Source organism: Balaenoptera acutorostrata, chromosome 15 (assembly GCF_949987535.1).
Source record: "Balaenoptera acutorostrata chromosome 15, mBalAcu1.1, whole genome shotgun sequence".
NCBI classification, from domain to species: domain Eukaryota; kingdom Metazoa; phylum Chordata; class Mammalia; order Artiodactyla; family Balaenopteridae; genus Balaenoptera; species Balaenoptera acutorostrata.
The window spans coordinates 23,010,411-23,031,028 of record NC_080078.1 but is presented as its reverse complement, the minus strand read 5'-3'; the positions used below and the strand labels follow the sequence as shown (position 1 = coordinate 23,031,028).

General features: G+C 44.0%; 1 protein-coding gene across 1 annotated transcript; it reads left to right on the top strand.

Moving 5' to 3' along the window:
• Positions 1 to 1,297: 1,297 nt before the first annotated feature.
• On the top strand, positions 1,298 to 19,323 carry LOC102998738 (acyl-CoA synthetase medium chain family member 2A). Its single transcript, XM_057528879.1, is given in 6 exon segments — positions 1,298 to 1,406; positions 3,227 to 3,276; positions 3,278 to 3,412; positions 6,362 to 6,460; positions 7,510 to 7,629; positions 18,372 to 19,323. Coding segments are annotated over 6 exon segments (618 nt in total). The 3' UTR covers positions 18,477 to 19,323.
• Positions 19,324 to 20,618: the final 1,295 nt, after the last annotated feature.

The following is a 20,618-nucleotide window of genomic DNA, read 5'->3' as shown; positions in this document are numbered from 1 at the left end:
GCAACTCAGGTGTCTTATTCTTCAAGATCTAGGTCTCCACTCTAGGTATTCTCCTACTCTTTGTGGCAAATAGGTCAAAATAAAGGCAGTGACTGGAAAGAAGGGAAGGACTTGTACAGCTGTCCTCATGGTCTTGGTTCTCTGAAGCCTCTCTGTCAGTAAGTAGTGAGAGGGCACAGAGCAGTGACAGCAAGAGGGATTTAGGACAGACATTGGGGAGAACTTCCTGGAAGAGAATTGAGTCTCATGACTGTGTGATTTTGAGACATTCAGAAATACCTTTTGCAGGGGTATTTAAGAAAGGATGGATACCTTTAGGACTGGAGGGGCTCGGTGGTGAAATTCTATGAATTTCTCCAGAAAGGGTCCGGAATTCTTCCCAGGACAAAGCTGCTGCTCTACATAAACAGGTTTTTCAAGCGTATTATTTCTAGGGTTGCCCAGAGAAAAGCCAATTGCTTCGGGTATCCTCTCCAGATATATCTCTTCTCTTCTCTCGCCAGACCCTGGACCCTGGCTTCTAGGATCTTTAAGCCCTTCTGGCTTCCCTAGATGTCCCCTAATGTGGGTCTCTGTCACTCGTGCCCTCAGCAGTTAGTCACTGCCAGGTAACCGGCACCCTCGTCTTGCCCTTGGCTTGTGAGCCTCCAACAGAGATATCTGTTTTCAGGGAGCCCCCATTCCTGCCTGTCATGGGGCTCTTTTAGCAGATGTATGGCTGGTGGCCAGCACATCGAAGGAATAACTCTCTAAGGCTGGGCACGGGGTGCAGGGGAGCAGGAGGGGAAGCACTGTGGCATCAGGGGTCCTTTCCCCATCTGCGAGGATACAGGAGCCAAGGTGGCCTGAGATACTTTTCCTTTGGTGGGTGTGCCTGGAACACAGTGTGTCTCAGCAGCTTAGAGCCCTCTGATTTCCAGCTCTAATCTTGGCGCCTGAGGATCCACTGTAAGTCAGCAGCCCGGGCATGAGCCACCCTTCCGGAGGCTAGGGTTCCAGGCCTGGGCCTGAGACTGATTTTCTGTGTGGCCTTAAGCAAGTTACTGTTCCACTCTGAGTTTTTATATTATCCACTCAATGATCTGGAAAGGGTTTTGTTTTTCTGACCCTGTGACTCAAAAAGAGCTGCGTAAGAGGTAACATTCACCGAGATGGGCAAGGGGGCAGGCGGAGTGGGATGCTTCACCGAGGGGGAGAAGATCAGGTGCTCAGCTCTGGGCAAAGCATGTTAGACATCTGAGGGAAGAGGCCAAGCTGGTTAGGGTGCAGGAGAGAGATCCAGGCTGGAGACACATATATGGTCATCGGCAAGGCAGCCGGGGTTCAAGCTACGATACTGGATGAGATCATGTACGGAGTGAGTGTGAATAAAGGAAATGAGGAGGAATCATTAAAAGAGACTGAGAGTAAGAGGGAAATCAGGTGGGGGAAAGGGCTAAAGGAAGTGAGAGGACAGGATGTACATCAAGCCAATATGAGCTCTGCTTCTCCCTTCCTGGTCGGAGCATGAACCTGCTGTCAGTCTTGTACATAAATCTCCTTTTGGCCCCCTGGGTTGGAAGAACAGTTCCTGCTGGCCCCAAGGCTGTAGGGCTGTGCGATCCACAAACACAGCTAGGAAGACTGATGTTACCCCAAGTTAGGCTTGGCGATTGTCCACAGTTAATGATTAGCTGTGCCTTCTTTGAAGGTTGCAGGGATCCTGGAGCTATCCGCTTGATTAGCTGTGCCCTCCTCCAAGGCTGCAGGGGTTCTGGCACTGTCTGCTCAGGAGGGAGTAGACCAAGAGATCTCCAGAGAGACCTCCTGAAAAGACTTGGCAGGTGAGCACATTGTTAGGAATGGGCAGACGGAGTCATGCCTCACGATGGCACTAACCAATCTTTAGAAGTCAGGGCTAGCAAGGAGAGTGACAGTCCACAGGGAAAGGAAGTCTGCCGTCTCCAGGGGCCGAGGCAGGTCTTCCAGGTCTTAGTGAGGAGGCAGCAATGGGCAAAGGAAAAAGGAGTGTTTAGCACAGCAAAAGGGAGGGACTGGGGTGGCTGGGAGAAGAGCGGTCAAAGTGGGATGGGAGTTGGGTGGTGGTCAGGGAAGGAAGCCTCTCAGAGGAGGTGAGGCCAGAAGAATGAGAAAGAGCCAGCCACAGAGGAGAGAGAGATCAGCAGGTAGGAAGGCAATAAATATTCCTGCGTAGGAGCTGGTAAGGAAATCTTCATCCCTTATCCTTTTAGAAAATAGGAGAGGAATCCCAAGTGTCAGAGACCTTAAGCATTCTGACTGCTGCTGCCCAAACAACAGGGAATGAGAATCTGGCCAGTTGGTGGGACTCCTGGCTGGATTCCTTGAGTCAAAGGTCATTAGACTTAAATTCTGCAACTCCCATCAGGGCGCACATGTTGGAACTCAGAGACCAGTAGCCTTTGAACTACTTTCCCTGGAACCAATGCAGAGATAGAAATGATAATCACAACAGTTATAATTTCTAAAGTGATACTGTATGTTAGGTCCTGTGTGCTAAATGCATAGTATTCTCAGTGGAAGGAAATAGATGCTACTTGTATTAGTCAACGTTTGCGATAATAACAAGCATCCCGAACATCTCAGGTGCTCATAACCACAGATATTTTTCCCATGAGTCTGGGGATTACCTGTGGCTGTGCTGGGCTCAGCTCTGCTCCACGTGTGTTCTGGAACCCAGGCTGGAGGTAGGCCCATCTGGGGGACATGCTACTCTCGTGGCAGAGGGCAGAAATGCAAGAGTCTCTGACCAACCACACAATCACACCCACTCCTATCTCACTGACCAAAGCATCTCCTACGGACAAGCCAAAGTCAATGAGAGGCACAAATACACTCTTCTTCAGAACGCACTGGGCAAGTCATGTGAAAATGAATGAGGACATACATATAATTCTACCTCAGGGAGTTGTTGGTAACAACAATTCAGTCTACCACACCCCTGTGTTTGAAGCACAAAAGGATTTATTACGTGGAATTGGATGTTCACGAAACCGTCAGAGGAGTTAGAGAAATAGGATCTAGAGCAGGTGTTGTGCTTTTGGAGAAAGGCACATCGGAAGGCGACTGAGACGGGTGCTGGCTGCCAATTCGCCCCTAACCACGACAAACTGATTTCTGGAAGAACCCTGTAAAGTTGAGATGAATCTCCTGAAGCAACTGATGACTGTACAGAAAGACTCACCTCTGTTTTTTCTTTCCTTCACAGGTTTGAACGTGCATTGGCTGCAGAAACTCCAGGGGCTTTGCATCCTATGGGGGAACCCAGATATCCAGTCGCACTGTCCACATTCATACCAGGCAACTGGCATCGCTGCCACGGGGCCACCAGGAAATTCCTGCCAAATTTAACTTTGCTAGTGATGTGATAAATCACTGGGCTGGCATGGAGAAGGTAATGGGGCAGAGAAGAGGCACAGAGTTGGAAAGTTTGGCTGAGTTCACTAATTCATCCATTCTTTCAATAAATATGTATTGAGCAATTGTTATGTGTCAGGCACTGTGCTGTGAACGAGATGTTTATCTTCCGTGGAGGCAGCATAGGGTAGAAGCAAGAGAACGTGGGCTTGGCAGAAAGAAGGGCCCAGGGGCTTCCCTGGTGACGCAGTGGTTGAGAATCTGCCTGCTAATACAGGGGACACAGGTTCGAACCCTGGTCTGGGAAGATCTCACATGCCACGGAGCAACTAAGCCCGTGAGCCACAACTACTGAGCCTGCGTGTCTGGAGCCTGTGCTCCGCAACAAGAGAGGCCACGATAGTGAGAGGCCCGCGCACCGCGATGAAGAGCGGCCCCCGCTTGCTGCAACTAGAGAAAGCCCTTGCACAGAAACGAAGACCCAACACAGCCAAAAATAATAAAATAAATAAATAAATAAATAAATAATAATTAAGGTTGTGAATATGCAAATTTGTGTTAAACTAAATTGTAACATTTAAAAAAAAAAAAAAAGAAGAAGAAGGGCCCAGGAGGCTAGTGGAGCAATCTGAGAATCCCCCCAGGCAGCTGATACACAGTTGGCCTGCAAATACTGCACATGTTCTGTTGTCACCTCCCACGGTGAAACAAGGACTAGTGGGTTGGGGTCATAGAGGCGGTAGATTTGGGTTTAATGAAAGAAAATCAGCATTCTCTTATTAAACCAGCACCAACCAAAGACTGAGTCAGTCTTCTCAGAAAGCTGTGTGTCCTTGTCATTAGGGGTATGCAAGTAGGATGACTGCTAGGCAGGGATTGTCAAAAAGACTCCAACCTGAGACATCAGAGAAAGAGAGTGATGTGGGAATTCCTAAACCAGGAATGTGCTGAGGAAGCCATGCTCAGCCCCCTTTGTCTCCTAGTGGGATAGTGGACTCTGAGAGGGGTGAGGGGAGTCCCAGAGTTACCCACCTACCAAGAGGCATTGGTAAGAAATAGGGACAAGGGGTGTTCAGCATCTGAGAATGGGCACTCTGCCTAGAGAAAAGACTGACTATACACCCTGCCTTTCTTAGCCTCTCATTAAGATTCCATTTGAAGAATTATCTTTCTCCAGTAACCCTTTTCTGCCCCCAAGAGCTGTTTTATGACAGAAAGCTTATTGCCCCTGAACTATATATAGCAACATTCTCCCAAGGGCAGCCCTTCCCCCTCCCTAAAGTACCATCCCCCTGCTCTATGCCATTGACCTCCTTTAGAGCCATGCAAGATGCTTCACGCTGAGATTTCACCATAAGCTGGAAGCAGTCCTATCTTCAGATCTTGGAATATTAAAAATAGGTGATCCTTGAATCCAACTGCCTCACTATATGGGTGAGGATGGTAAAGTCAGAGATTACAAGACTCATTCAAGTCCACTACAGTGAACAATGGGCAGGGAAGACCTCAAACACATACCTTCTGACACCAAGATGATTAAATAATAAAGTAAATAATAAATCCAATAGTAATAGTTGCTGCCATTTATTGCAAGTGTACCACATGGTAAGCACTCTCCTAAAGCAGTTCACATACATTAAACTCATTTAATCCTTCCAATTACCCCATGAAGTCCTTGGAGCCAAATTACTTGAGTTTAAAACCCTGTTCCACTAATTACTGTGTGATCTTAAGCAAGTTATTGATCTCTCATGCCTCAGTTTCCTCACCTGTAAAATGTGTATTATAATATCTCATAGCATTATCATGGATATCTAAAGGCATTAATATTTGTGAAACACTAAGAACAGTGGTACATAAGTGTGTAAAATGAAAGAACTGTAGATTGAAAATATCATTCCCATTATACAGATGAGGAAAACTGAGCCTCAGAGATGAAGGCACAGCTACACTGTGCACTTCTCCAAGCATTTCCTGTCCATTGTCCCACTCTATTCTCACATGCCAGTGAAGTAGTTAAGGCATAAGATTCTCCCCATTCAACAAAAGAGGAGGCATCCTCAGAGGAGTTAACAGATTGACCCAAAGCCACAGAGTTAATGTCAGCAGGGGCTGCATAGTTGTCAGGAGAAAAAGTCAGGCTGGAGGTCAAGAGACTTGGCTTCTGGTCTCAGCTCTGCCATCTGTAATGGCTGTGTGACCTTGGACTTACCTCTTGATCTTTCAGATCTTCAATACCCCTATCTTCCAAATGTAGGAGCTAGGCTACGAATTCCCTATGCCACCTTTTAACCCAGTGACCAAACATTCAATCTGGAGCTCACACCCCTACCCTTGAACAAGATATAAAGATGCTCTATCAAGGGGTAAATCTCAATCCTTCTCACTGCTCATAAACAAGTGCCTCAGCTGAACAGAGGGGTTCAGCCATTATAGAAATATGCACCTTGACTCAGGCCCTGGTGGCTTGCTGGTGTATCTCTAGAACTTTCAAATCTAACAATCTAGACCCAAGAAAAATGTCTAATAAATCTTGGTGCCCGTGAGTGTTTTTGTGGAGCGGAGCAGGGGTTAGGCTGATGATTGAAGGGAAGGTAGAATCAGTTGGGGAAAAGGCCCTAGAGCATGGGTGAATGAATTCATCAATATTATCCATCAGACTGGACCCAGGCGGGTAGGTGAGAGACCCTGGGTAAAATAAAATAAAAGGGGAAGTTCCAGTTCCACCTGGGGGCTGAAGTTGGTGAGTTCAGGGCAGACCCACCATGTGTAGTAGTTCAAATTGTAAAATGAACAGTCTGCACATCTGGTCATGGCAGATTCCATATTCATGGAACCGTCAGGTGATATCGTAAACTCCAATGGGTAAGCTTGGTGTCTGGGCTGGAAAGGGTAATCTGGTCCTTTATTCTGTCTGATTCTAGACTTTTGGGCTGAGCTAGAGGTTGAGTGTCCAGTTTTCTCTGAAGGACAGGTTCTTCTACAGGTACCGGATTGGGCCCTCAGAAGTGGAGAAGGCACTGATGGAGCACCCGCTGTGGCTGAGACAGCTGTAGTAAGAAGCCCGGATCCCATCCGAGGAGAGGTGATGGGGAAGCTGTAGCCTGGGGGTGTGCAGATGGTAGTTAAGAGTATGGACTCTGGGGTGGACAGTCTGCGTCCAAATCTTAGCCCTGCTGCTTACTAGCTGTGTGTCCTTGGGCAAGCAAGCTACTTAGCCTCTCTGCCTCAGTTTAACCATATGTAAGATGAAGTGTTTTTGTGAGGATTAAATGTGTTAATATTTGTAAAGTGCTTGAAACAAAGCCTGGCATGTAGCAAGCACCATATAAAGTTTACTGTTTGGGGGCTTCAGGGATTCTATCCTGTAGTTTGGCATTTGAATCAGAATCTGACCTGACCAGAACAGAGGAGGAATTTGAGCCAAGAGACAGAGCCTTCGAGGCATGGGGTTTATAGTGAAAGTAGGGGAAGAAGAAAGACCCCTATAATGCCAAGATTAGAGAAATAGGCCCAGATAACGTCTAAAGGAGCTTGGTGTATGTGAAGGAAAAGGTTAAGGTAGAGAGATGTGGGTCGATGTCCAGGTATATTTCTGCAGGGTGAAAATTGATAATATCATACCTCTGGCATGTGTGGGAAATATCATAGGCTCCACTAGGCAAATGGGGTCCAACCCTGGGTGCCAAGAACTGAGTTAAGCCATGCTATATATGATTTCTTTTTATTTCCCATTAATTAAGTATGACAATTGGATCTCTATTTTATAGGTGGGCAAACTAGTTTGGAGAGGTTAAACAAATCATTTAGGTTTATTGTCCCCAGTCTATTTTCCTCTCTTCTCTTATAACCATTTCCCCCCCATCATTCTCTATTGTCCCTGGGATATGAGGTGATCCTGGTCTCAATCTACAGTCCTACCTGCTCAACTAGTAGACAACTTGAGAAAGAGTTGGAACTTTGGCCATGCTTGTCCCCAGTTCCTCCCTTTCCCTTGCACCAGATATCTGGAGGTGCCAGTGAGGGGATATAAAGGTGGTGGCTGTGATGGTAGTCTTGGCACCGATTTCCCATTATCCCAGGAGACAGCGATGCACTCTGATCATTCTCTCTTGGCCCTCATCCTTGCTGTAGGTAGTCAAGGCATTTGTGGCCCTGGCTCCACAGTTTCTGTCCCATGACCTGGACGAGCTCACCAAGGAGCTGCAGCAGCATGTGAAGTCAGTGACAGCCCCATACAAGTACCCAAGGAAGGTAAGGCCTCTGCATCTCTGGAATCCCATGCTCCCCCTTACTTAGGGAAGGAAAGATGTTTCTCCTCTTGTATTTCTATTTTTCAGGCTGAGGACAAAGACTTTAAAGTTCTGCCTGATTATGACCAAGAAAGTCCAAAAAGACAATCCAGTAACTGTCTAGATGTCTGAAAATTGGCCTTTAATTCACTCTGAATTGAAAGTCATATTCTCCCATGGGAACAAGTTCTAGCCAATACCTGGCCTATATTCCCACTCTTGGTATTGAGGTCTTGCTATATTATTCAGGATTCTCTCAGTTGCATGTGACAGAAATTCGACGTGAAGTGTATTGCTCACACAACTGAAAAGTCCAAGGTTGGGGAAGCTTTCTTGTGGCTGATACCAGTCATTCAAATGATGTGATCAGGGATGTCTTTTTCATCTCTTGACTCTCCTTCTTTCTGTATTGGCTTCATTTCTTAAAATGCTATCCCTTTGAGATAGCCCCCAGCAGATCCAAACAGTTTCATCAGCTTAGATAATCCTGGTAGAAAAAAAAGCATCTTTTCCCTCAAAGGCACCAGCAAAACTCTTCAACTTGATTCTCATTGGACCACTTGAGGTCAGGTGCCCATGATTAAACCAATCCCGGTGACCAGGTGAATGGACACTCTGATTGGCCAGTTCTGAGTCACGTGATCAACCCTGGAGAGAGTGCAGGAAAGATGGGAGAGAGAGCTGCCCTACACCCATGACATGAACTGAGGAAGGGGTGTCTCCCCACAGTAAAAAGGAACTGCTCTTACTGGAAAAGGTAAATAGCATAGAATACACTCTACCCGTATTCAGCTGTTTTTACTCTGGGGCAGGGCACTAAGGCATGGAGGTTGATGCAGAAGGGGAATCCCAGTTTTTGGAGGTGGGTATAAAATAGAACCTTGCTCCAGGGAAAGAAAAAATTATTTTTGTGTCTGGGGTAGAAAGTGAGAGCAACCACGTTACGCCTAACACCCCTCAGATTCTTATGTAACCCAGATTCTCACTGATGCTTTGTCAGCACAGGCTAATTATCATAGGTGGGTTTTCTGAGAAGCAAACTCTGGGAAGGAAATTAACATGCAAAGGTTTATTAGGGAGTGCTTTGGGATCAACACCTGGGGAAGGAAATAGAAGGGAAGGGAGAGAAAGGTGTTTACCCAAAACAAATAGACTGTCAGTTATTCCTCCATCAAAAATGGGTTTATTTGAGATCAGCAAAGGATTGCAATTCGGGGTCTGCAACCATGGCAAGCCATATGCAAGTTCAGCCTTCAGGATTTGTGAAAAACTCTTAATAAAACCCTGAGGCATTACTGTCCAGGTAAGTTGTTTTTCTTCCTAGGTAAGGCAAAAGGTATTGGCTAGTTCATCAACTAGAATACTAAAGAATCAACTGCATAAATAGTAAAGAATTTGCTTCCAGTGGGAATGGATATTAGTGGTAATGAGGGTTAGGAACAGCAGGGTATTGAGGGATAACAATGTTGTTTATTGTTCGGAGGTCCTGGATAGGTCCTGGGAGAGGAGAACTCTTTTGAAGAGGAGAAAAGGAAGTTGGCAGGGCTATAGTAAACAAAGCATCCAGGGGAGGAGCTGAGAGTTCAAAGTATAGTGTCCTTTCATTGGCTGAGTTGTGGAAGTCTCTCATTGGCTGAGCTCAATGGCAAGAAGAGGAAGTCCTTTTTCTTCCCATTGGGCTCTGCTCTTGTCATAGGGCATGAGAGCTTCCCCTTCTGGTCTTCCAGCTCTATTTCAATTGAGGTTTTTATTTATTAAGCCCATATGATACCAAGATCATAGATATTGAGGATCGTTTGAAATGTTATGTCATCATCAAAGGTTTGGTGAACAATCTTCCACCAGGCCTGGTCCAGTTATCTTGGGAAAGTTTTCTCATCAGATGTCATTTGATTCAATTCCAGGAAATCTTTACTTTCAGGCCCTCAGATGGGCACATCCAGTTAGGGTTTGGTGCTTTCTTTAGTTGAATCCATGAATCCAAGAGTCTAGTTACTGGAGTTTGGCAGCACAGGGTCGGTTGGCAGTACCTGAAAGGAGCCTTTCAAGTGAGGTTGAAGAGAATCTTTTTCTGGATGTGTCTTTTTCAATAGACAAAATCTCCAGACTGCAAGGTGTGATGCTCAACATCCTCATTTCCTGAGTTCACTGTGAAATGATTGCTCTACCAAAAAGTGGTTATTTTTAATAGAAGCACTTAGGTCTTTGCAATGTTGGAGTAGCGCTCCTTTTATTAGTTGTCGGTCAAAAGAGGCAGGTGCATTTGGTGGCCTGTGACTATCTCAAAGGGTGAGAGCTTGTGAGTTCCAAAAGGAGTGGATTTAAGATTTAGAAGGACCAACAGCAATGCTTTTGGCCAAGGTATTTGGAAGGCCTCTACAAATTTTGCCAGCTGATTCTTAATAATGCTGTTAGTGTGTTTGAGTAAACCAGAAGTTTGAGGATGGTAAGCACAGTGAAAGTGTTGTAAAACTGGCCAAAGAGTGCGGACTTGTTCAAGTACCTGGCCAGTAAAATGGGTTCTTCAATCACTGTGATGTTCCGGAGGTGTTCCCCAGGTAGGATAATCTTTTCCTATTATATCAGCCACAGAAGAGGCAGTAGCCTGTCTGCAAGAAAAGGCTTCAGTAGAGTGTGAAATATACAGCCCATGATGAAAACATACTTATATCCATTAGATGGATTCAGTTGTATGAAATCCATTTGCCAGACCTCAAATGAAACTTTAGGCAGTTTAAAATGTCCAGGAGCAATATGAACAGGCTTTCCTGGGTTGTACTTCAGACAAGAGGGACAAGTGAGGTAGGCTTTTTTTTTTTTTCTTCAGCCTTGTTAATGTTTCCCCATCAATATTGATTCATGAAAGCTACTGTTTTGTTAGTAGACCAATGGTTTAATACATGTACAGTGGTGAGGAGTAGGAATTTCAGAGTCTCTGGTAGGACTGGGTTGTTATTTGGTCCAAACCAGAGCTTTCTCTTTTTATCAAACCAACAATTCTTGACATTTCAATCTTGTTTTCCTTTTATGAGGCCAATTATTTGGTTTCTGTAGCCAGTTTTTCTAAATTATCATTTGGGGAAATATCCCTTTGGACCATGACAGAGGTTTGGCTGCTGTTGGTCCCTTTAAGGGCAACATTTCTTGCAGAAATATCCACAAAGTGATTTCCTCTTGCTTCCAGAGAGTCAAGTTTAGAATGCCCCCAGAATCTTAATAATAGCTAAAGCAACAGGCAAAAGTATTGCATTCAGTAATTCCTGAACATAGGGGCCATTTTTAATTTTATTTCTGGTGGAAGTAAGGAAGCCACATTACTTCCACAATATTCCAAAATCATGAGCTATGGAGTAGCATATCTACTATCAGTATAAATATTGACAGTTTTGCCCTTGGCTGAAGTACATGCTCTTGTAAGAACATATAATTTAGCCTGTGATCAGAAGTAGCCATAGGTAAAGATGCTGCTTCAACAACATCAAAAGGAGTTGTAATAGCGTACCTAGCACAATGTTTGCCATCACCACCTTTTAAATAAAAACCACCAGTGAACCATGAGAAGTCAACGTTACCCACTAGAGTTTCCTGTAGATCACCATGAAGAGTCAGGAGGTGGTTCACCAGTGTTAAGCAGTCATGAAGGACATCCCTGGTGACGGAGGGGAGAAGACTAGCTGGATTAAAGCCACTACAGTGTAAGAGAGTTATGAGAGGAGCAGTTAACAAAAGGACTTCATAGGAGGTGAGGTGGCCGACTGAGAAATGTTGGATATGATGGAAATTCAGGAGAGCTTCTACTGCATGAGGTACAAAAATGGTTAAAGGGAATCTCACAGTGATTTTCATGGTGGCCTTAATCAAAAGGGCAGTGGCCATAACAGCACTAAGGCAAGGGGGTTATCCCCATGCCACAGGGTCAAGTTGCTGGCTATAATACCCTATAGGTTGATGATGGTCTCCATGTTTTTGAGTGAGTACCTCAAGGGCATTCCCTTCCTTTTCATATACAAAAGGGAAAAAGGGACTCTGATAATTGGATTGCCCAAGGGCAGATGAGTTCATCAAATGCTCCTTTAAGGCTTCGAAGGCTATGCCATCTTGTTCTTTCCATAAAATTGGGCCAGGTTTGTTATTCTTTAGTAAAACATACAGAGACTTGGTCATAAGAGAGAAATTTGGAATCCAATTTCAGCAATAACTAACTAGCCTGAGAAAACCTCACGGTTGGCACTTAGTTTTAGGTTTTGGGAAACTTAGGACACTGTGAAGTCTATCTGGATCTAAGTGTAGCCTTTGCTCTAAGTATCAAACACAAATCTGGGTGGACTGCAAATTTCACTTGGCAACCTTAAGTCCCTTTAAGGCTAGAAGGTTTAGCAAGTGGATGCTGTCTTCCTCTGAAGAGACTGGAGAAGGCGAGCAAAGAAGCGAACCATCCACATATTGCAGCAAAGCAGAACCTCTAGGGAACTTGATATCATCCAGATCAGCCTTCAGGATTTGTGACAAACTCTTAATAAAACCCTGAGGCATTACTGTCCAGGTAAGTTGTTTTTCTTCCTAGGTAAGGCAAAAGGTATTGGCTAGTTCATCAACTAGAATACTAAAGAATCAACTGCATAAATAGTAAAGAATTTGCTTCCAGTGGGAATGGATATTAGTGGTAATGAGGGTTAGGAACAGCAGGGTATTGAGGGATAACAATGTTGTTTATTGTTCGGAGGTCCTGGATAGATCTCTGCCCTCAGCCTTTAGGTTTTCTCACTGGTAAAATAGAAGTTTTAGAATGGAAGTATACAGGGGCTAATACAAGGGATAATGAGGCTTTGAGCCTTGTAATCTTCTGTTATGGACTTTTTATGCCTTGAAGAGCTTCTTTACTTTTGGATATTGATTAATTCTGGGAAGAGGTTTTGAGGGGTCTATTTGCATCTTGATGGGAGGTACCTTGTGCATTTTGCCAATATCAGGTGGAGATTTTTCTCGTCAGGAGGTTGGTAGCCAATCCAATAGGGACAGATGATCAGTATTTCCAGAATCAGCTCTAGTACCATCAGAGACAGAGCAAATAAAGGATATCAAAAGATCATTTAATCCACATGGTTGGCTGCTTTGATGACTACGGTCAAATTCTAGAATTATTTTCCCCCTTTTTTGAGAAAGAAATTCTGACATGATACTTTTCTAAGAAGTACCAGCCTAATAAATGGGTAGGGGCAGAGGAACTAAGTAGGAAAGGGTATGTATCTCTCGAAGGGCCTAAACGAAAGGGAATGGGTTCAGAGACAGGAATCTCTTGAGGTTCATTAGAGATCCCCACTATCTGATCTGTTTTAGTACTCCGAGACAGGGGCTGCTTTATAGTAGTGCAGCTGAGCATTGAGAGAGTGGCTCCTGTGTCAGTTAGGACTGGCAGTAATTCATCCCAAATCTGCAGAAATGTTTCTCCAAGCTGATTAAGAGGGAGGAATGGGAAGAGCCCTGAGCCTCATCATTGAGAATTGAAAGAATGTTGGAGGGCTGAAGGTGCCCGAAGCACTTAAATTTGTAATACTCTCTTTTACGATATTCTGGATCTTTGCGATAATAGCACAAACTAGGTGTTTTTTTGTTTGTTGGTTTTGGGTTTGGTTTTTTGTTTTGTTTTTTGGGTTTTTGTTTTTGTTTTTGTTTTGTTTTGTTTTTTTGGGTTTAGGGGCCTTCATTTGCTGGAGTTGAAGATTAAGAATTTTAGCAGTCTGTCACCTTTTAGGTGACGGAGTATGAGAAAGCTGGTTTGCCAGATTAACTAAATCTGGAGTGGACATAGTTTCCCATTCCATCCTGGTCCTTTTTAATGGAGTGAAATATCCTGGTTCAAACCACTAATAAACATAGAGCTAAAAGCTACCCCAAGTGGAATCAACATCTGCAGAAAGACCAGAATATTCTTTTAAAATGATCTGAAGTTGACTGTAATGGTCACGAAGAGATTTATCAGATTTTGGTGTGCAAGCCTGAATTTTGTTCCAATCAACAGGCTTCGGGAAAGCCCTAAGAATTGCCCGATCAAGCCTAATCACATAATAGGTTAGCAGATCATATAATGAGTTGGCAGGCTGGTCTCCTGGTTGTAATTCTAGAGACTTTTCAGGATTTTCCCAATTAACAGTTTTCATCCACTACTGAGCCTGGCCTTCACCGACAAGCTGATATAAACTGGAGAAACCAGGTTAAATTTGAGTGACTATATTAAATTCCTCAACAAATCTGTGAGGATCTTTGGTTGCTTTGGGAAAATCTTTGACTACGGCTCGCAGTTCAGGTTTAGTTCAGGGAATATAAGAAATTAAGGGCTTAGCTTCTGGATTCTCAGAAGGCCTGATTTTAAAGGGACAGATACTGATCGAGTCAGAGGGAAAGGGAGCGGGGAGAGTTTCAGAGAAAAAGGGAAGTTTGGTGAGAGAATTAGTAAGTGGGAACTGAGGATATAGAGGAGGTGTAGGTGGCATAGAAGGGAAGGAGGAAGATGGCACTGGAGATGGGGCCTTGAGCAGGAGGGACTGAGGTAGAGCCACAAGATTGCACCAGAGACAGAGCTTGAGACAAAGAAGCCAAGGAAGAAGAGCCGGAGGCTTCAAAGGCCATTTTATCTTTCTTTCTTTGTTTGCCTCAGTTAATTTTAAAATCTTATTTTGCAGAGAGGCAATGTGAGGCTCCTGATAACATTTGGATGTCTTAAAACACTAATTGAAATAGGTGTTCCATTCAGTTTTGGAAATTTTAGAGCTACGGTTGTTCAATTTGATTTTAAGAGAGGTAAGTTTGGGGTTTTCATAAGTTCCCCGTAATGACCATTGATGTTCTCAATTGTCTTTAGTTAAGTCAGTCCATGTAGTTAGAAATGAGCGTGAGTGAGGACTGTGGTTTTCAAACATAAAATATACCAGAGTCCCTGGTGGGGTACGGTCAAAATATTTAGATAACTGGGAATTCTATTTCCCAGAGGTTTTTCTCTAGAATAAAAGAATAATTTTCAAACAGCCTGAACAACTCAAACAACCTAAATTGCCTGCAGGCCTACTGCCAGCCAGTTCTGAGGGAATAGTTTGGTCCCAGAGGAGCTAGGCCAAAAGCAGCTCAGTGCAGTTCCAATAGGACAACCGCTATTTCAAAAGGAATTGGGTCAAAGGCTGAATCAGCACAATTCCAGTTAAATAACCCCTGTTCCCAAAGGAATAGGCTGAAGGCTAGTCAGTTCCAGAAGAAACAGCCCCTGTTCCAAAGAGAATCAGGCCAAAGGTTAGCGCAGTTCAGCTGGGACAGCCTGATTTTAATATCAGGCCAAAGTCTCAAATAAGTATCAATACTTGCATACAGAACAAGGCCTTAAGGAGAAAGGATGAAACCTTTAAATAGATCCTGAATAAAACCTGGATTTTGTCCACAGACTATAGTTTGCCAACACAAAGAGGGTAGAAGCGCAAACCCAGGAGAAAACTTACCCCCAAACTCCAGGGCAGAATGTGGAGATGCACTGTCACGTCGTCTCAGTGAGGGCTTCAGCCAACCCCATGAGGAATTCTGAAGCTAGGACAACCTTTCAGGGTTTCCTGGGGGAAAGCAAGGAGGAGGGTCTTTACGCTCATGTAGGTCCGGCATGGATGCAAGCTGCCCTGGGAAGGGGTGTAGCCCTGGGAGAGATATCCCTTCTTGGCTGCTGCACTCCCCAAAGGGGTTTGACAGTGGAAGAGTAAGTCTTTCATTTCTGCAGGGGGATCTGAGTCACACGTCAAAGAATCCACCACGCAGACTTTCAGCCTCAAACTGATAGTGAGGCATTACAGCACAGTCTCTGAAATCAGACTGTTACATTCAAAATTCACCTCCATCACTTACTTTCTCAACAGTTGCTCTGTGCCTCAATTTCCTTATCTGTAAATTGGGCTAATGGTGTTACTCCTTCACAGGTTGTTAAGAAGATGAGTTAATATTTGTAAGGCATAAGGCACTTAGAAGAGCGACCAGCACATAATAAACATTTCATAAGTATTTTAAAAGGAGACTAGAAATCCAATCATATTATGAATTTTGAATTGTAACTGAACATCTTGGAGTATCGAGTGGAGTGGTCCTATCACACAGTATAACACTATATTATTCAATAGGTGTGTCTCCTTTTACGAGTCTTTCCTCTAGAATGCCCTCAGCAGCAGGTCATTTCCACTTCCTCCCTCCTTCCAGTGACTACATCCTTCTGCTTCCTTCTTCATGATATGCAGAGTAGCTTTCTTCTTACCATTAAACCTGGATCTCCCCTGTGGCTTCCTTCTACCTTCTGCCTACACTACAGGGGCCAAACAGGAAATATTTTAGGTCATACTCTCTTTATTGCAACTCTGCCCTTGCAGTGTGAAAGCAGCCAGAGACAATTGTCAATGAATGGGTCTGGTTGTGTTTAAATAAAACTTCATTTACAAAAACAGAAGGAGGGCTGGATTTTGCCCACAGACTATAGTTTGCCAACTCCTGATCTACTCCATTGTGATTTTAACACACTCCTTTCTCAACAAAGTCAGTCTTACTTTATGGAAGATTCCCATATCAGCTGCTAAGAAGACAGTTTTTCTATATCAGTATCCTTATTGTTGTTGTTTGTGTTAAACCCAAGACCATCTACTCCTAGACCAAAGCCCTGACAAGCTGATCCATACGATGGGAAGCCTCAATGAATTGTCTTCATCATCCGTATCTTAGGATTCAGGAATATTTGAAATGGATGGGTCCTTGATATCAAACATTCCTTTTTACCAGTAAGAAAAGTGAAATTGGAGAGATTATATAGTTTTTCCAAGGACACACCAATAGGAAATGACTGAGATGGAATTCAAAACCAGGCTTTCTAACTCTTAGATGTCTATTCTCTCTAGTCTAGATTAATAACCACACCTAATATTTTTGAGTGTTTACCCTGTTGGAGAGGAAAAAATTTTCCTCTATCCTTCTAGGTTCTTCTGGCTGGTCTAAGTATTAAATCACTATGAGACAGATAAACAGGAGAAATCAAACAAAAGTTTAATCATGTATGCATGGGAGAGACCCAGGAAAACTGAGTAACTTGCCAAAATGGCCAAAGCCCTCACCTTAAATACCATCTTCAGCTGAAGGCAAAAGAGGATGTTGGGGGTAGTGGTTTGGGACCTCAAAAGGGAGTAAGGCAATTCACATGGAGATGGAAAAGCAAATGTTTGGTAAATAGCAAAAAATGTTTGCTGAGCTGTACAGAGACCATGGGTCGCAGGGTGGGCACTGATGTCTAGGCCCTGCTGAGTCCTCCCCAGCACACCTAGCCCATATTCTTTGCAGATATCTCTGGTGATCAGAGACTCTTTATCTAAATTCTTTTAAACAGTTAAGGGGTAAGTAACAAGAAAAACATCCTGAGTCTTCTGTTTCTTAAAAATAATCAGCCTAAATTAATCCTCATGCCTAAGAGACACATTTTGGGCTGGCAAATTTTGTTCCCCTACAACCCCATGCCAAGAACTTAGTCTGTGAAATTGCAATTTTTATCACAAAAACTCAACAAAGTTGTTATCTTCCAGTCTACTCAGTGGGAAAACTGAGTCTCAGAAAAACTAAGTGACCTGACCAAAGCCAGGTAAGTGGTAAAGGAAAGGCTGGAGCCCAGAGAATCTGAGGTGAAAACTCAGCTGGCTGTCTACTCTGTCATGTTGCGTTCACCATGCTCTTTTTTCCCTGTCCTAGAGCAGCGGTCCCCAACATTTTGGCACCAGGGACCGGTTTCACGGAAGACAGTTTTTCCACGGACCAGGGTGGTGGTGGGGAGATGGGGAGATGATTTCGGGATGATTCAAGCGCATTACATTTGTTGTGCACTTTATTTCTATTATTATTACATTGTAATATATAATGAAATAATTATACAACTCACCATAATGCAGAATCAGTGGAAGCCCTGAGCTTGTTTTCCTGCAACTAGATGGTCCCATCTGGGGGTGATAGGAGACAGTGACACCCGAATTGTGTTGCTTATGTCCAGTCTACTCCATGATCTCGTTTTGGCGGCTGTCACTGCAGAAAACCCTGCTTCACAAAGATAGGATGCTGGAAATGGAAGCAGGCTTTTCAGTGCTTTTGTGGCAATCCCAGGATATTCCGCCTTGACTTTAATCCAGAACGTATGGAGATTTCAAGTTGTCTCAAACATACTTTTAAGGCCACCGTCACTTGCGATCTCAAGCAGTTGATCCTCTTCTAGCACGGACAAAGTCGATTATTCACAAATGGGTCGTGGATCCATTCCTTCCCAGTTCGGGTGTCTTTTGTGGTGGGGAAGTAATGCTCAAACTCTTTTGAAAGCTGTGATAGGTGATGATGTACCAGCTGGGAGAAAGAAGGCTCTGGCTCAGTCTCTTTCAAAGTCTCTGCTAATGTTGGAAACATGCCAAAAATCCCAGTGTTCACTCGTTGCCCCCATAATTACAGTTTGGCTTTGAATGCAGCTGCTTTATCTGCCAACTTGAACACAATTGTCATTCTCACCTAAAGTGACAGATTAAGTTCGTTGAGCAGGCTCTGTCCTCACTCACCAGAAGCCTTCAGCCTCAAGAGTTTCCTCTCACCCTATAGCAGTTTCTCTGAGAAATCCAACCCCACTGGGGTCATGAACAGCCCACTTTGGACGGATTTTTTCCTCAACAGATGGAGTTTGTCTTGGATCTGCCCAAGATTATCACGGGGAAAATCCAGCAGGTGAAGCTTCGAGTCAAGGAGTGGAAGAGGTCTGGGCAGATCGGGGCCCAGTGATACTTGCAAGGAGCTTTACTTTGGGTCCTGCCCTTCTTCCCCTTTTATTTCCCTTTGGATCATCTGCCTTCCTCTGGGGGATATGAGATTCTTTATGATAAGACGTGATCTGATTTCTGTCTTTCCTTGATTATTAGTTCAAAATCTTGCCATGTTAGGAGCTGAAAAAAGAAAAGGAGGGGAGGAATGAGAGAGAGAGGAAAGGAGAGGTGAACAGAGAAAAAGGAAAAAAATGAGAGAAAAATTAAAACAGCAATAGAAAGAAACTGAGAAATAAAAAAAGGACGGAGGGATGGTGAGGTGGAGGCAGGGAGGAAAGGTGGAAATAATTAGAGGGAAGAAGAGAAATAGAAGGAGGAGAAAGGAAGAAATGAAGGAAGGAAGAAAGGTAGGAAGGGGAAAAAAGAAAAGAAAGAACTCAATAAAATAGTAAGAGAAACTGATAAAGGAAAATGATGGAAGACAGGAAGAATAGGAGAAAGGGAGGAGGGAAGGAAACTTATAATTACTCCCACAAGTAGACAGATAGTGACAAAATCATGCAGAAAACTGGATCTTAGGAAGGAAACAAAAGGCTATGACACCCCATCACGCTCCTAGGACAAAACCTCCATACAGAGAGGTTTGTGGGTGTGATTGGGAAATTAGAATCATCCACAAGTCACTTCAAATTTGGGGGCAATCATGACCAGAGGAGGGGAATCACCATTTACTGAGCATTTGTCACAATGCAAGACACTGTCCATGCAAGGCATTTCATAAATATTATCACGTCTTATCTCTATGTGGCATCTACAGACTTCAGATCATAGCTGTGAGAACAGTGTAGGCACCTCAAAAAGGTGTCCCTTCCTCCATGGCTTATGTCTTTTTTTTTTTTTTTTGGTATCTACTCTTCCTAGAATCAATAATAAAATCATTTTAAAATCAAGACCCTAAGGATTATCTTTGGGGAAAACAAAGAAGGGGAGAGTGATGTTGTTGAATAACAAACCACAGAGTAAGTTCCTGGGACCTCTGGATCCCAGAGCCAGGAATCCAGCGAAGGGAGAGGGGTAAGGACTGTGAGGGTGTCACCTACAACCCAGAGATAGACGGTGAATCTTCCTAGCAGATTAAAGTGAGCTGAAGAAGAAAGAAAAGGGTCTCTGAGGGTCTATGACTCTTCTTCTTAAGAATACTTAGTAATAATAACAACAGTACTAATAATATCAATCACTTATAAAGTACTTGCTATGTGTCAGGCCCTATGGCAAGATACATATATATTAATCCCACTTAATGTTCAGTCACCTTTCAATTCAGGTACTAGTATTTTTTTCTTCCCATTTTACAGAGGAGGAAACTAAGATTTGGAGAGATTCAGTCATATTCCCCAAAGTCACACACCTGGTAAATGACAGCATCAGGTTCAAACACAGGCCTATATGCTTACAATGTCTATGCACCCCTTCATGTTGCTTGCCTTCTTCTCTGACCCTTCTCTGACCCTTCTCTGACACTCTGACAAAGTCTCTCTCTTAAAGTAATCTTTTAAAATATTCTCTACAAGGTGGCAGTGTAGGAAGGTCCTGAGCTCATCTCCTTCCAGGGACACGACAAATATATGCCTACATATATAACAATTCCTCTTGAAGAATACTTCAGGACTGATTGAATAGCTACTGCACATAGGAGGACCACATAGAAATAGGTAGGAGAGATAGAGACATGTTATCCATGAGAATCCCACCCCCATCACAGCAATCTGCAGTAGGAAGCAATATTGCTGAAGGGCCTGAGTGCAAACTTAACCACCCTGGGACACAGTGAAAAAACAGTTTAAAGGACACCTAGACTATACAGGAAGGAAACCCATTTGCTAACTCTAGAGCTTATGCCAAAAGGACAGGGAACTGCTGGAGCTCTCTCCAGGGTTGGAGGTGCTGGTGAGCCCTACTGTTTGAGTGTTCCTAGGACTCCCTGTGACCCATGCCTGCTCCAGCTCCAGCCACTTGCCAAGGCAGCCTTGACCCAGGGACTGCACCTAGCCAGGGCCTGCTCCAGCCCCAGCCACCCCACCAAGGTGGCCTTGGGTTTAGCACTCCCCAGAGACTTCCCTGGCCTAGGTCCATTATAACTCCAGCTGGCCTGCCAAAGGTG